Source organism: Watersipora subatra, chromosome 6 (assembly GCF_963576615.1).
Source record: "Watersipora subatra chromosome 6, tzWatSuba1.1, whole genome shotgun sequence".
NCBI lineage: Eukaryota > Metazoa > Bryozoa > Gymnolaemata > Cheilostomatida > Watersiporidae > Watersipora > Watersipora subatra.
This window is the reverse complement of record NC_088713.1, coordinates 43,514,129-43,527,166: the sequence shown is the minus strand read 5'-3', so window position 1 is coordinate 43,527,166 and position 13,038 is coordinate 43,514,129. Positions and strand designations below refer to the sequence as shown.

Sequence of the window (13,038 nt, the reverse complement as noted above, 5' to 3'; positions counted from 1 at the left end):
GTATTCTGAGCATTGATGGGAGGCTTCAGCAATGCATAGAACTGGCTTATAATGAAAAACATCCAATCATCATACCTAAATCTGCTCGTCACCACATTACTGATTTGTCACCATCATACACTCTCGGCTCATCAAGGTCGAGAAGTCACTCTAGCTTGCATCAGATCCCATGATCTATGGAGAGTAAATGCAAAATCTGAGGTATTCAAAACCATTCAAAACTGTGTAGAGTGTAAGAAAATGTGTGGTAAACATACAATTCCTCCAATGGCAACTCTTCCATCCGAAAGGCTTGAAGAAGCCATACCCTTTACCCACTGTGATATTGATTGTTTTGGTCAATTTGTTGCCAAGGATGGCCACAAGAAAAGAAAAGCTTATGGACTCATGATCACCTATCTATCTTCCAGAGCTGTTCACATCGAACTCCTGGAATACATGACTTCTGATTCATTCATTAATGCTCTCCGCAATCTCATCTCCATCCGTGGAGCAGTGTCCACTATACGCTGTGACCAAGGCACAAACTTCATTGGAGCCTTCAACGACTTAGCAAAGAATCTAGAAGGTTCATTGAGCTCGTCACACCCCCACGTAAAAATCAACTTCAACCCACCACATTCAAGTCCTATGGGAGGTGTTTGGGAACGACACATATGGTCTGCCAGAACCATTCTCAGAGGACTGGGCCAGAAACATGGTGGTAGATTAAGCAGGTCACAACTAAGAACCCCGTTCTATGAAGTGATGGCTGTTATAAACAGCAGACTTCTAAGAAGTGTTTTTAACGATTAACTTCCATTAACACCTAACCTACTCATAACAATGAAATCCCAACTGACATTGCCTCCTCCAGCTAACTTTACTGATGCTGATGTCTACTCACGTAAGCACTGGCGGGTTGTTCATGAAATAGCCAACCAATTTTGGCGCAGATGGTGCAAAGAGTATCTACACACCCTACAAGACAAAAATGGCCTAACAAAACCCAAGAGGTTTCAGTGGGTGATATTGTTCATGTAATGGAAGGGGGAGGTTTCCTAATGATTGGTCCATGGCATGTATCATCGGACTAAACAGGTCTCAAGATGGCAGAGTGAGATCCGTGCAACTCATGATTGGCTTCCGCAATTACCCTAAGCTGCGGCGCGCCAGCGCGTCAGAAAATTAAGCAAAATTATAGTTCTAGTCAAATTTTTTAAGTAAATTGCAAAATTTTATCTTAAAATTTTAGGTGGTAGTGTATCATTAGGATGATAGAGCAGCATGATTATATTTGCCAATGATAACCAGTTCCGTAAACTTGTTTGTTGTTACATTGCTGCCAACTTATTCGTAGCAATGCTCAGAAACCACACTGTCTATTCATCTCATCTTCGTCCAACACATACATCATAGTAACATATTGCCTCATTCAACAACGGAACAAAATAAATTCACTGCTGCCTTTGTTTCATCATTATTACAGTATTGATGCTTGTTGACAAACATCTGATTCACTCATTCCAAGTGACATCAATTTCTTTGGAATAACAGAACACCTTCATTTATACTCTAGACCTCTACAGCGTTACAACTTTTACCATTTACTGATATATACATCTACTTATATATACAATGCAGTTATAAATTTACTCTCTTTTGGAAAGAAGGGATGGAGGTATGGTTTTACTTAATCATTATTTTACATCAATATTGTTCTTTCAGGCAAACTTGAATTAATGAATTTCTGCTACGTTCATACACACATGTATTATCTTATGTATAAGCTTGTTATCAACATACTTTGTCATATATTATTCCATTTTATATCAAACTATTTCACATAACTTATGTCTCATTACCATATTTTAATCATTTTATAACAAATTGTAGCTTCACGGTGTTAATGGTGTAATAAATAAACTACACTTAAAGCATCAGTTGTTACCATCCACTCAATAACCAAGGGAGACGTTACATGTGACGCATCAAGGGTTGACATAGCGGCAGTGCTTTCGCATATCCTTGAGTGGGAGATTCGAACGATACAGTTTGCGTAACAGAAACTCACACCCACTCAAATGTTGTACCAGAAAGTAGAACATGAAGGCCTTGCCAATATTTTTGGGTTGGATAAATTCAGACATTGTTTGTATGGACGCAAGTTTGTTCTGGTCAAAGATAATTAACTCCAAGCTCTAGGCAGAATACTTGTACTAGATAAGAATCATCCAGACATGACAGCAGAGCGTATTCAAAGATGGGCTCGTAAATTGTGAAGTTACAAAAAGAAAATTTTAAAGAAATATAGGTGATTTTACAAAGTTGAAAAATGCATTGAACGAACAGTTTGAGCAAACTGTGGTCATTTTATATAGTTGCTGACATCACTTAACCTCCCAGTCACACCTTTGCAAATAGCCCAAGCAACAGGCAGGGAAAATTTGTTGAGCACAGCGCTCAGTTTGAATAAAGATGTTTGGCCGAACAAACGGCATCCTGAGCATTTTAATGTAAGTCTTTTCTTCAATCTTAAGGAGAAGCTGTCTATCGTTGTAGTGAACCACAGTTGTATACATTAGTTATATCCTATTTACCAGTTTTGCACTTATGTTATGTTTATCAATTTGCCATTATAGCATGGAAAAGTAATCATTATTAACAAAGCTACTACCTATCCTACCTAACCTCGATGTCAAACAAGGCAGTAACTCGTTGGGGGTATGCCAGGTCGCCCCAATCCATAAGATTGGTCTTGCTTTGTGCACCAACACTGGCTGCTGAGTAATGTTTTTATTTCTGTTGCGAAACCAGATTTGGTAGAAACAACTGGCCATCCTGCACAGCAGAGCTGACAGCTTGCTGACCTAGATGTGTGTTTGACACTTCATAAAACAGTCTAGAAACTTTTATTCATGCTATTATATTATATCATAATAGACAATATCATTACAAATTAACAAGCTAGCAAGGAGTTCAAAGGTTAGTTTTGTTCACTATTTCTACCTTTTTTTATTCTTGTACTTTTAGAATTGTCTACAATTAATTGTCGACTTTTCCATGCTATAATGGCAAATTGACAAACATAGCATAAGTGCAAGACTGGTAAATAGGATATAACTAATGTATACAACCGTGGTTCACTACACTACAATCGTGTCTGGAGTAATATTGCAGGGTAATAGAGTGGTAATACCTCAGCCTTTGTGTAACAGTCTTTTGCAAGAACTCCACGTAGGTAATCTAAAAATGTCAAAAATGAAAGTGGTGACTAGGTCATTTGTGTGATAGCCATGTGACGGAGCCTCAAAGTGATATAGAACAAGTCACAAAATCCTGTGACTCATTCATGAATATGAGCAATGACCCTAAAATGGCCAGTTCACATCTTCGATTACCAACACCTAAGCCTTGTCAGTGCATACAGTGTAGACTAGGCTAGGTCAGCAAACGACACAACATGCTGCTGGTAGTTGTTGACTCTTACTTGAAGTGACCAGGAGTGGGCATTACAAAGTCTACAAGATCCCCATATTCTTACAACATCCCTATAGCACTATAAACACGCTGAGATCAATATTTGCTAGGTGGGATAAACTCAATGAGCTTGTAAATGAATTTAGTAGCAATGATTAGAGCTGCCAGAGCTAAAAGAATTGTAGACCACAAAAATGTTTGACTCATCAACTAGCCTCACTACGTAATCTATTTTACAGTTACCTAGGTGTGCCCTGACCAATTTCTCGAAATGTTTGTTGGCTATCTAGCCGCTGCTGACCCTTGGTCAGTCTGATTGGCTGGGTTTGAGTATGGTACCATGAGGTTATCCAATCGTAACACTGAAAGACTAATTCTGGGTAGTATTTTTTACCTGTGCTTTAATTTTCCTGTGACAAGGAAAGAAGAAGAATCAACAGAATTTAGGTGAGCAACTGACAAACAGAATACTACTGGGATGCAGTGAAATTAGCAACTTGTGACCATATTTGTCAGCAATAAGCAACAGGACACTATTGTCAACAATATAAGAAAAGAACAATTAGTAACAATATACATGAAGTAATCGGGAAATATAGATGAGAGAGAGCACAGGTCGGTTTTATATTATATACTTTTGAGATATTGTTTCATTACTATTCTTTACGTGGACAACTCCTCTTTGTTTACAGTATGCTATTTACACATTGTATGTTTGAAGTTTCGAACACTCATAAGCTTTCTTATCTCATATATAGTATTATATCAGCAAGTATTGTTTGTATCACTGTGCACGCAATTTCTTTCTCATGTTAGATTTTAAACATATTTTGCCTATTTCTAGGCTTCACGGTGTGAATATTGCAATAAAGAAAGGAATAAACCAGACAAGAAAGCACATCAGAAAGCTCCTTGGTCTTTTTCCACAATGACAGAAATTTTAGAGTTTCCTATAAAACTCTACAGTGCTGGTAAGTGACCTTCAACTTCGTTGCAGCGAGTTCAAAAGTTTGACAGCTCGTTTAAAAATCAGGCATAAGCGTGGTGATCCTTATCAACCAATGACACCTGTGTCACTATCAATAGATCCCACCATCGTGTTTACTAATACTGTTTATGACATGTTTATATTCCACTACTGTTTATGCTGTTTCACTGCTCACACTCAACACCTTTTTGTTTGTGCTCTTTAGGTTTGCTATTACCTGATCGTGTGATGGGCTTCTGCTGGACATACTAATTAACGAATGCAAACCTTGCAATAATCTATCTTTCGATCTTCATACCAACAACCTTAATGATAGCACACAATAATATAGTATAGTGATAGATCTACACCCACAATAATAGATACCGCATGTTACAGTGCCTAGCTGAACATTCTGTCCAAAGAGTAAAAAATGTTCTCTCAGCTTCCATATCAGATCCAGAAAAGGTGATAAATACAAGGACTGGGCAGATAACTCTGACAGTAACAGATCAAACATGATTTTGTCTAATATCTTGCTAAAACCCCAATGATATTATCAGAGAACTTGTACTCGGCCACTTACCTAACAATGTAATTTTTAGATATAATCAATCCGTGGCCAGTTCTGCAGACCTGGAGCCAGTCCCTTTTCCACGTCGTGAGCAGGTGACACCTCAGAGTCATGATTAAATTTCACATCTTGTAAGTATACCTACTCCTCAATTGACTACAGCTTAGGAGTTATGTCGTTTCAGTAGAGTTAGTAAAGCTCCAAAGCGTAGAGAATTGTAAAGTGTCCATATAATCCATACTTTATCCATACTGCTGTTTGAATTACACTGGTAGCTATTCATGTCCAAATACTCCTGCATTTTTATTTATGCCAAAGAACTCGGCTAGCATATTATAACTGCTTATCTTATTGCGTACTGTCATTTAAGGACCATGGATGCAGATACGGTTTTGTGAGGGGAGAATGTAGTATAATCGTAGCATAAATCTATACCTGTATGTTAATAAGCTCAAAAGTATCATAGGGAAGCTCAGTTTAGTAGCCAGAGGAGGAAAGGATCTAGTGCGATAAAAGATAGTTAGAAATGTTATTTTTTGTATTAAGCCATTCCAAAGAAAGATATCCCACAAGGAATTCAATACGTTGTATGTGCAAAAGATGAAGACATTGGGCCAAAAGCAAAGCATGTAAAGCAGGAAATTGATCAAGAACTGATGAGGTAGCTTGCGAAGAAAACCTTGAAGGTTTGTTCAAGGTCAAACTCAGAGTCAGATTGACTAGACGGGTGACTGAATCGATCACTGAAACATCAAAAGCATGGATGGTCGACTTAAAAGTCAATTCACATGCTATGACATTTAAAGTAGACAGTGGAGCTACAGTCACTGCAATTCCATCTAGGTTAATGAAGATTGTAGACAAAGCCCAGCACTCATAGCAAAACTTTCGGGGAGCTGGCAATCCTGAGCTAAAAGTAGCTGGCAAGGCAGTAGTAAAATTATCTAGTGGAACAAAACATATACGAGAAACTGTATATTTTGTGGATAATTTAATATCTCCTTTGTTGGGCCAGAAATTTCAAAGTTAATATTGTAGGAACTGTAGCAGTGCAAAAGAAGCACGGCTAGAGAAAACGATATACAAAGTTGTTTTAAAGATTAGGATCAATCAATTCTCAGGTCATTATTTCTATAGACAAGGAAGTGAGTCCATTCGTTCAAAGTACTCTCAGGAAAATAGCGGCTGCTAGAAAAGAGCCGTTGAAAGAGTTACGGCGAATGAAGAAACTTGGAGTTATAAAAAAAATTGAGGAGCCAACGCAGTGGCGCCTCCTATTCATAATGGTCCCGAAGAATATTGGGAGGCTCAGAGTTTGTATCGACTTCACAAACCTTAATAAAGATGTTAGAAAAGAATATCATCCGTTGCCAACATCCGATGAAACCCTAGCAGAACTAGATGAACTAGGAATTTCAAGAGTGTTTACCCAGCTAGACACAAACTGCGGATATTGGCAGAGAAGGTTACATCCGGTTTTACGAAGACTAACTACATTCATAACTCCATTTGGGAGATACTTTTGTAAAAGGCTACCGTTTGGTATTAGTTTAGCACCTGAACTCTTTCAGAAGGGAATGAAATTTTGCGCGATCTTGATGGGGTGATTTGTAACCTGGATTAGTCTTCAGAGGAAAAACACGACAAAAGGTTGAAAACAGTTTTAGATAAGCTAGAGCAAGCTGGAATCAATCTAAACGCAGATAAGTGCGAATTTGAGGTGACAGAGACTAAGTCCATAGGACACATAGTACACGGTAATGGAATCAGGGCAAATCCAGAGAAACTCGGACTATCATAGATTGTCCAGTAGAAAATAGAAATAGAAAAGAACTGGAGCAGCTTTTGGAATTGTAAATTTTCTAGGCAAACTTATGCCTTTCTTGGCTGAGAGAACACATCATCAGAGACAGCTGCTTGGGAAAGATAGTGATTGGGTGTGACGTGAACAGTATGATAGTAAATTTAGGTTGGTTAAAAAGATCTTGTCAGATACACCTGTATTGTCACAATATTCCCTATTTCCGGATGCTGTGATAAGTGCGAATTCGCCATCATAAAAATTAGGAGCAGTCATACTGCATATAGTAGATGACTTTCTTCCAGCAGAAAGTAGATAGAAGCTTGCTGCGAATGCACCGCGATATTTGACATTTGCTGAGATACATTATGCTCAAATAGAGAAGGAGGTGTTGACAATAGCATGAGCTTGTGATAAGTTCAACTACTATATAGCTGGTAGGCACTTCACAGTAAAAACAGACCATAAGCCAGTATTAGCTGTGTTGGATACTTAACCCATTCAGCCCGGCAAGCCACTCACATTGGCTTGATGTTTTATCAATAATGCCGGCAAGCCACTGTCAGTGGCTTTGTGTTACCATAGAGATGTTAGTTAATTAATCTTTTGTTTGAGGCTATAATGTTTTGGTTTGAGGCTATGCTGGAAGATTGCCCAAGTTTGTATGTAGTTTACATTTAGTTGGGGTGGTCATAACAAGCCACAAACTGAAATATTCTGTTCACAAAAATTCTGCTGTTAGAGTGTTCGACTATCTTATCAAGACACTGGGCCCTGGACACCATATCTACGCTGATAGATATTATACATCTTTGAAACTGATCACCTTTTTGAAAAGCCACTCCATGCATTACACCGGTACCCTCAATGTCAGCCAAATTGGTTTTCCTGTAGAGATAAAAAAAACACGCTAAAGCTGCAGCACAGAGAGCACAGAAACTACCTCAGTGAAGACAAGTCCATCCTATGTGTCGCTTGGAGAAATAAAAAGGCGAAAAAGTACTGCACCCTAGTAACAACTGCTCATCACGCTGGGCAGACGGAGGTTCAACGGCGTCGAGAAAATGTCATCATGCCTTCTGTCATTGCCAACTACAACAGTTTTATGGGCGGCTGTGACAAGATGGACCAAGTTCTGTCATACTATGGGCAGTATACACGCAAAACCATCAAGTGGTGGAAGAGGGTTTTCACATGGATTTTAGAAATAGCCCAGGCAAACAGCTACATCATTTACTGTCTATCACATCCAGATGCAAAACTAACCTTGCTTCAGTTCAAGAACCGACTTGTTGATCAACTGTGCGAGGCTGCTGCTGACATTGGAGCTGCTGAAGAACCAGCAAGAAAATCAGGAAGACCTTCTGTACATCTGATGGAACGACTCTCTCACAAACCTCATCTGGTAGCTCATCGGTCAGAAGCACGGAACTGTGAGGTGTGCAGCACTCCACAGGAGAGGAAGAGAACTAACTTTGTTTGTTTGTCATGTTAGGTGTATTTGCATCCTAAATGCTGCTTTGTCTTGTATCATTCCACTGATTACAAGAAATAAGATGCTGATCAAATTGTTTGACTGTTTTTTTTACTTTGCTTTCTACTGATTTTCATATATCAACATCAGTGCAATAAATGCAACTTATCTCTAGAAGTGAAAGGTTTACAGCAGCTAAAATTTGCATGCACATAGGCAACACATTTCTCAATAAGTACATAGCCAGAAATTGGTGAGAATCAGTATATTTCTATTTTTTGTTGATAGATAAATAACAAAAAATATGTGCTGGGCAGCTTGTCGATAAAACATGTGTAAGTTTCATTTAATGTTAGATACTAAACTAATGACACAATAAAAAAAACACATAAGCTGTTGTTATAGCTTGAAGTGTCAAGATCATGTTGATATATAGTTTTATGGGGCTAACGTCGGCCAAACCCAGACTACAATGCATCAAAGTCGAGTAGGTACAGTTTGGAATTGAGAAAGATAAATACTTCCGGTAAAACTAATAAATACTCCCGGGATGAAAGGGTTAAGAGCTAACGAAACTGCCTATTCGAGTACAAAAATTTAGACTTGAAATGATGACATACAGCTACTCTTTTGTTTACACTCCTGAAAAAAAATTTAGTGCTAGCAGATGCTCTGTCGCGAGCTCCAGAAAGAGGCAAGTTGGTAACCATAAATGAGTTGAAGGACTCGAACATGATATTTAAGATGGTAGCATCGCTACCAATTGCTACTAACAGACTGACCAGAATTAGGGCAGCATTCCAGGATGATGAACTGGGGCTGCTGCTGTACAAGTTCATTACACAGGGTTGGCCTGAAATGGAGGATGTACCAAATAATTATAGTAAAGTCATGTTATTCGTTCAGACACTATCTAACTTATGTTGATGGAATTGTTTGATATCACAGTAGGGTTTTTATTCCGTTGTTAGAAAGGGGAAGAGTATTGCAAGACATTCATCAAGATCATCAAAGAAAAATCAAGTGTATTCGCCATGCTACAGAAACAGTATGGTAGCCTGGAATGACAGTAGTGTGATCAATGTGAACGATTTCGTAGTAAACAAAGCAAGCCTTTGGTTGGGAAACCTTAGCCAAAAAGAACCTGGTGGAGATTGGCTATGGATATATTCAAAAAGGACCGTAAGACTTATTTAATTGTCGTTGATTATTTCAGCTGCTTCATAGCAGTACATGAGTTGCAGGACTCATTCATCATTTCGATTGTAATAAAAATATTGAAAGAATTATTTTGTGCACTGGGAGTTTCTAATATTACGATTAGTGACAATGAACCTCAGTTTGTCTCAGAAGAGATTAAAGTTTTTTTTAGAAATGGGATATAGAGCATATAACAAGTGCACCTGCTTTCTTAGAAGCAATGGTGAAGCTGGAAGAGCTGTTAGGGCAGCCAAAGGATTTATGAATAAAAATATCAAGGTCACTCTCTTACAAAGAGTATGTTATATATACATTTCATTGTTTTAGCGACCTTGCATTGTGAGCACACAATTCATGTGAATTATACACGCTGTTCAATACATGTAAGTAAAATCATCGAATTACAACGATACTAAATCTGTGTCAATTGCAATCAAGATATAACACTTGTACATATTGTTTAATTGAACTATCTAGAATCTTTATTGTAATATTGGGTTATATTGTTTGTTTTTCTTTTCTAGCTTTCAATTTGGGCTAACTAGGTTTCACCAGTATGTGTATGGTAGGAACGTTACAGTCAAGTCTGATCACCAGCCACTGGTTGGTATAAACCGAAAACCTCTAAGTGATTTGACCCCCAGGCTACAGTGCATGCGTATGCGAATGCAGCATTATCAATACGAAGTGATTCACGTGCCTGGTAAGCATATGTACGTTTTAGACTACCTGTCCAGGTCCTGTAGGGCTAGTAGTTATTTAGTTGATTTGACATTTGAGGATCCAATGCCACAGACTTGTGCAGTGAAAATTGAGTCAGCAGCTACTAATGAATACATTGAGGCTACAAGTCAGGATGATGCACTGAGAGTAGTGATACGGTACGTCAGGTTAGGCTGACCAAGTAAGAAAAGGCAGTGTCAGCCTTTAGCAAAACCATATTGGCAGTTTAGGCTAGATATTAGTCTATATGAAGGGTTGCTGTTTTACGGTGATCGATTGATAACTCCCTCACAAAAGCAAGCTGAGATCATTGATCGCTTGCATACCAGCCATCAAAGCATAACTAAAACTCAACAGTGGGCTAGAACTGCTGTCTTTTGGCCGGGTATGTGTAATAGAATAATGGACAAAGTAGCGTCATGCAGCATTTGTAAGCAACACGACAACGCTCAATGCAATGCCCCGTTGATTCCTGCCGAGATTTCCGAGTATCCATGGCAAACTATAGGCAGTGACCTTTTCCAGCTAGGTGATAGTCATTATTTACTCAATGTAGATTACTATTCTAAGTGGGTTACAGTCGCTAAACTAGAGGATTTAACAAGCAAAGGTATCATAGCTGAGTTTAAGAAACAGTTCGCAGATTATGGTCAGGTTAGAACCATAAGATCTGATAATGGTTCGCAATATAGCTCTAGAGATTTTAGGGAATTTGCGGCGCAGTATGGCATTAGTCACATCACTTCTTCACCTGGTTATGCAAGGTCTAATGGTCAGGTGGAGAGGGCTATTCAAAGGGTCAAGCGACTCATGACTAAAGCAGTCGAAGATGGTCAGTGTTTCTGGAACGCATTGCAGATGCCGCGAAACACTCCTTTAGCAAGTAATTTGCCTTCTCCAGCTCAGCTATTACAGGGTAAGACTTTATTTGACGGCATTCCCACACAAGCCAAGTGTCTATTCCCTCGGGCTTACAATAGAGAAGAGGTAAGAGCTAATTTTGAAGCAAGACAGCGTAGTATGAAAGCCAACCATGATTCGAAGGAGACGCCAGAGAGAATAGTGCTCTCTGAGGGCCAGCCAGTGCGTTTTCGATGGCAAAAAGGTAAGTGAGAGTCTGCAATCATAAAAGAATATCACACTCAGGCTAGATCTTATTCATTAGAAAACAAAGCCACTGGAATTATCATGCGTAGAAATAGAGTGCACTTAAAGCCAGATCTGTCACAATTTGCGGGTGAGTCTGAGGTTGTTAAGGGTCCTGGACCGGTCATTGATCCTGGTTCCGAATCTAAACCCATCACAGAGACTGTGTTTAAATCAAGTCAGCCCTGCCCATGTTCTGGTACTATTGTTGATCACAAAATGGCTTCAAGTGCTAAATCACCCGTTGGCAGTGGAGATCAGGCTCGGATTGTGGGGTCACCTGCTGTCCGGCGGACGCGGTGCGGCAGGCCGGAAATGAAGCCTATGAGGTTTCGTGATGAGCTATGAAAATTTGAACCGTGGTAGCATTTATTTTGCATTTGTTGTTTCATAGTTTTTTCGGTATTAAACCTGGTCTGTTTTGTAAAATGTTTTACTTTAGATAATAGCTTGAGCACCATCCATATATTAGAAAGAAAGATGTTATATTATTCATAATATTATAAATTTAGGAGTTGTGTCTCCTTGCCTAGGTTTTAGTTCTATGACGTAAGGATCATGTGACGACGTTATGTCATCAGTTTCTATCCTGAGAATAAAACAATAAGCTTTGTTTTAATCAATCACACTCTAATAAATACTATATTAATGAGAATCTTATGACACAGCATAACATAACAATACACGCTGTTCAATACATGTTAGTAAAATCATCGAATTACAACGATACTAAATCTGTGTCAATTGCAATCAAGATATAACACTTGCACATATTGTTTGTGCATTGTTTGTAGTGTATCGTGATTACGACCAAATGGAAACGATACCTACGGATGGGAGGAGCCTCGCGAGGGATGCGAGAGGCGCCAGTTTACTACTGGAACTAGCCAAGACTGTACGTACTGTCTAGAGCGCTACTTACATACAACAGGTATACACTTGTGCTTATATGCACAATAACTATGCCTATTTAGTGTTTCCCACACATCGGCATTACCCTCCGATCTATATCGAATAATAATGTTACAAGTCACGACATACATGCAACCAGACCTGCCAACCCAAGCGTGGGGCAATGCGTGAGATTTGGTTTTGGGGCAAGTGATGTATCAATGATAGTATATATAAAATTGTGAAAATTGGGGCAAAAATCTCACGCATTTTCATTTTTCTTTGGGGTGATTGCGTGAGTCTCACGCCCAATGCGTGAGAGTTGGCAGGTATGCATCCAACCCCTAGTAGCAACTATAACTTTGTTGCACCGAACCCAAAAAACATGAGCTGCTTAAATATGTTAGTGAGTTTTTTATCTCCAATCTTTTTGCAAATGAGAACCTTAATGCTTTAAGCTATGGGCTACAAACGTTTGGTCGTACATCGCTGCACCGAAGTCCAGTGCGATTCGCTAAGCTTACCTAACGGACGCCTTTTTAGGCCTATATACATATTAATTTAGTAGCCGAAGTCCGAATTTCAAGTTCCCATGTCTCCCTAATACTTACCCCTTAAAACGATGGAGGCTACATGAGATACTGGTCAAAAATACAGAGTTAAATTAAATGTCAGTCGTAAATTAATGATCGCTAGCGTTGTAACAAAGGCATATAAGGCGAACGGTGACGCGGCTTTTACTATCGTGTGATCTGGTTAAATGTTGAGCGCGCTTGCCGATTTAAATAAAGGTTCGTAAAGCG

The 13,038-nt window shown here is 39.0% G+C and overlaps 2 protein-coding genes across 3 annotated transcripts in view; one reads left to right on the top strand and one right to left on the bottom strand.

The window, feature by feature from the left end:
- Positions 1 to 12,932, bottom strand: part of LOC137398678 (uncharacterized) — a 42,837-nt gene extending 29,905 nt beyond the window's left edge. Inside the window, exon 1 of one of the 2 annotated variants that reach the window (XM_068084862.1) lies at positions 12,847 to 12,932. The gene's annotated coding sequence lies outside the window, so the exon portion shown is untranslated. The remainder of the gene's footprint in view (positions 1 to 12,846) is intronic. The other variant, XM_068084863.1, reaches the window with a different exon arrangement.
- LOC137398283 (uncharacterized) lies at positions 241 to 795 on the top strand. The gene has a single exon (XM_068084390.1). The coding sequence runs from the start codon at positions 241 to 243 to the stop codon at positions 793 to 795; it is 555 nt and encodes a 184-aa protein (XP_067940491.1).
- Positions 12,933 to 13,038: the final 106 nt, after the last annotated feature.

What these genes read in the sequence shown, in the direction of transcription:
- LOC137398283 (XM_068084390.1), top strand. Translation starts at nt 241, where the DNA reads ATGTGTGGTAAACATACAATTCCTCCAATGGCAACTCTTCCATCCGAA.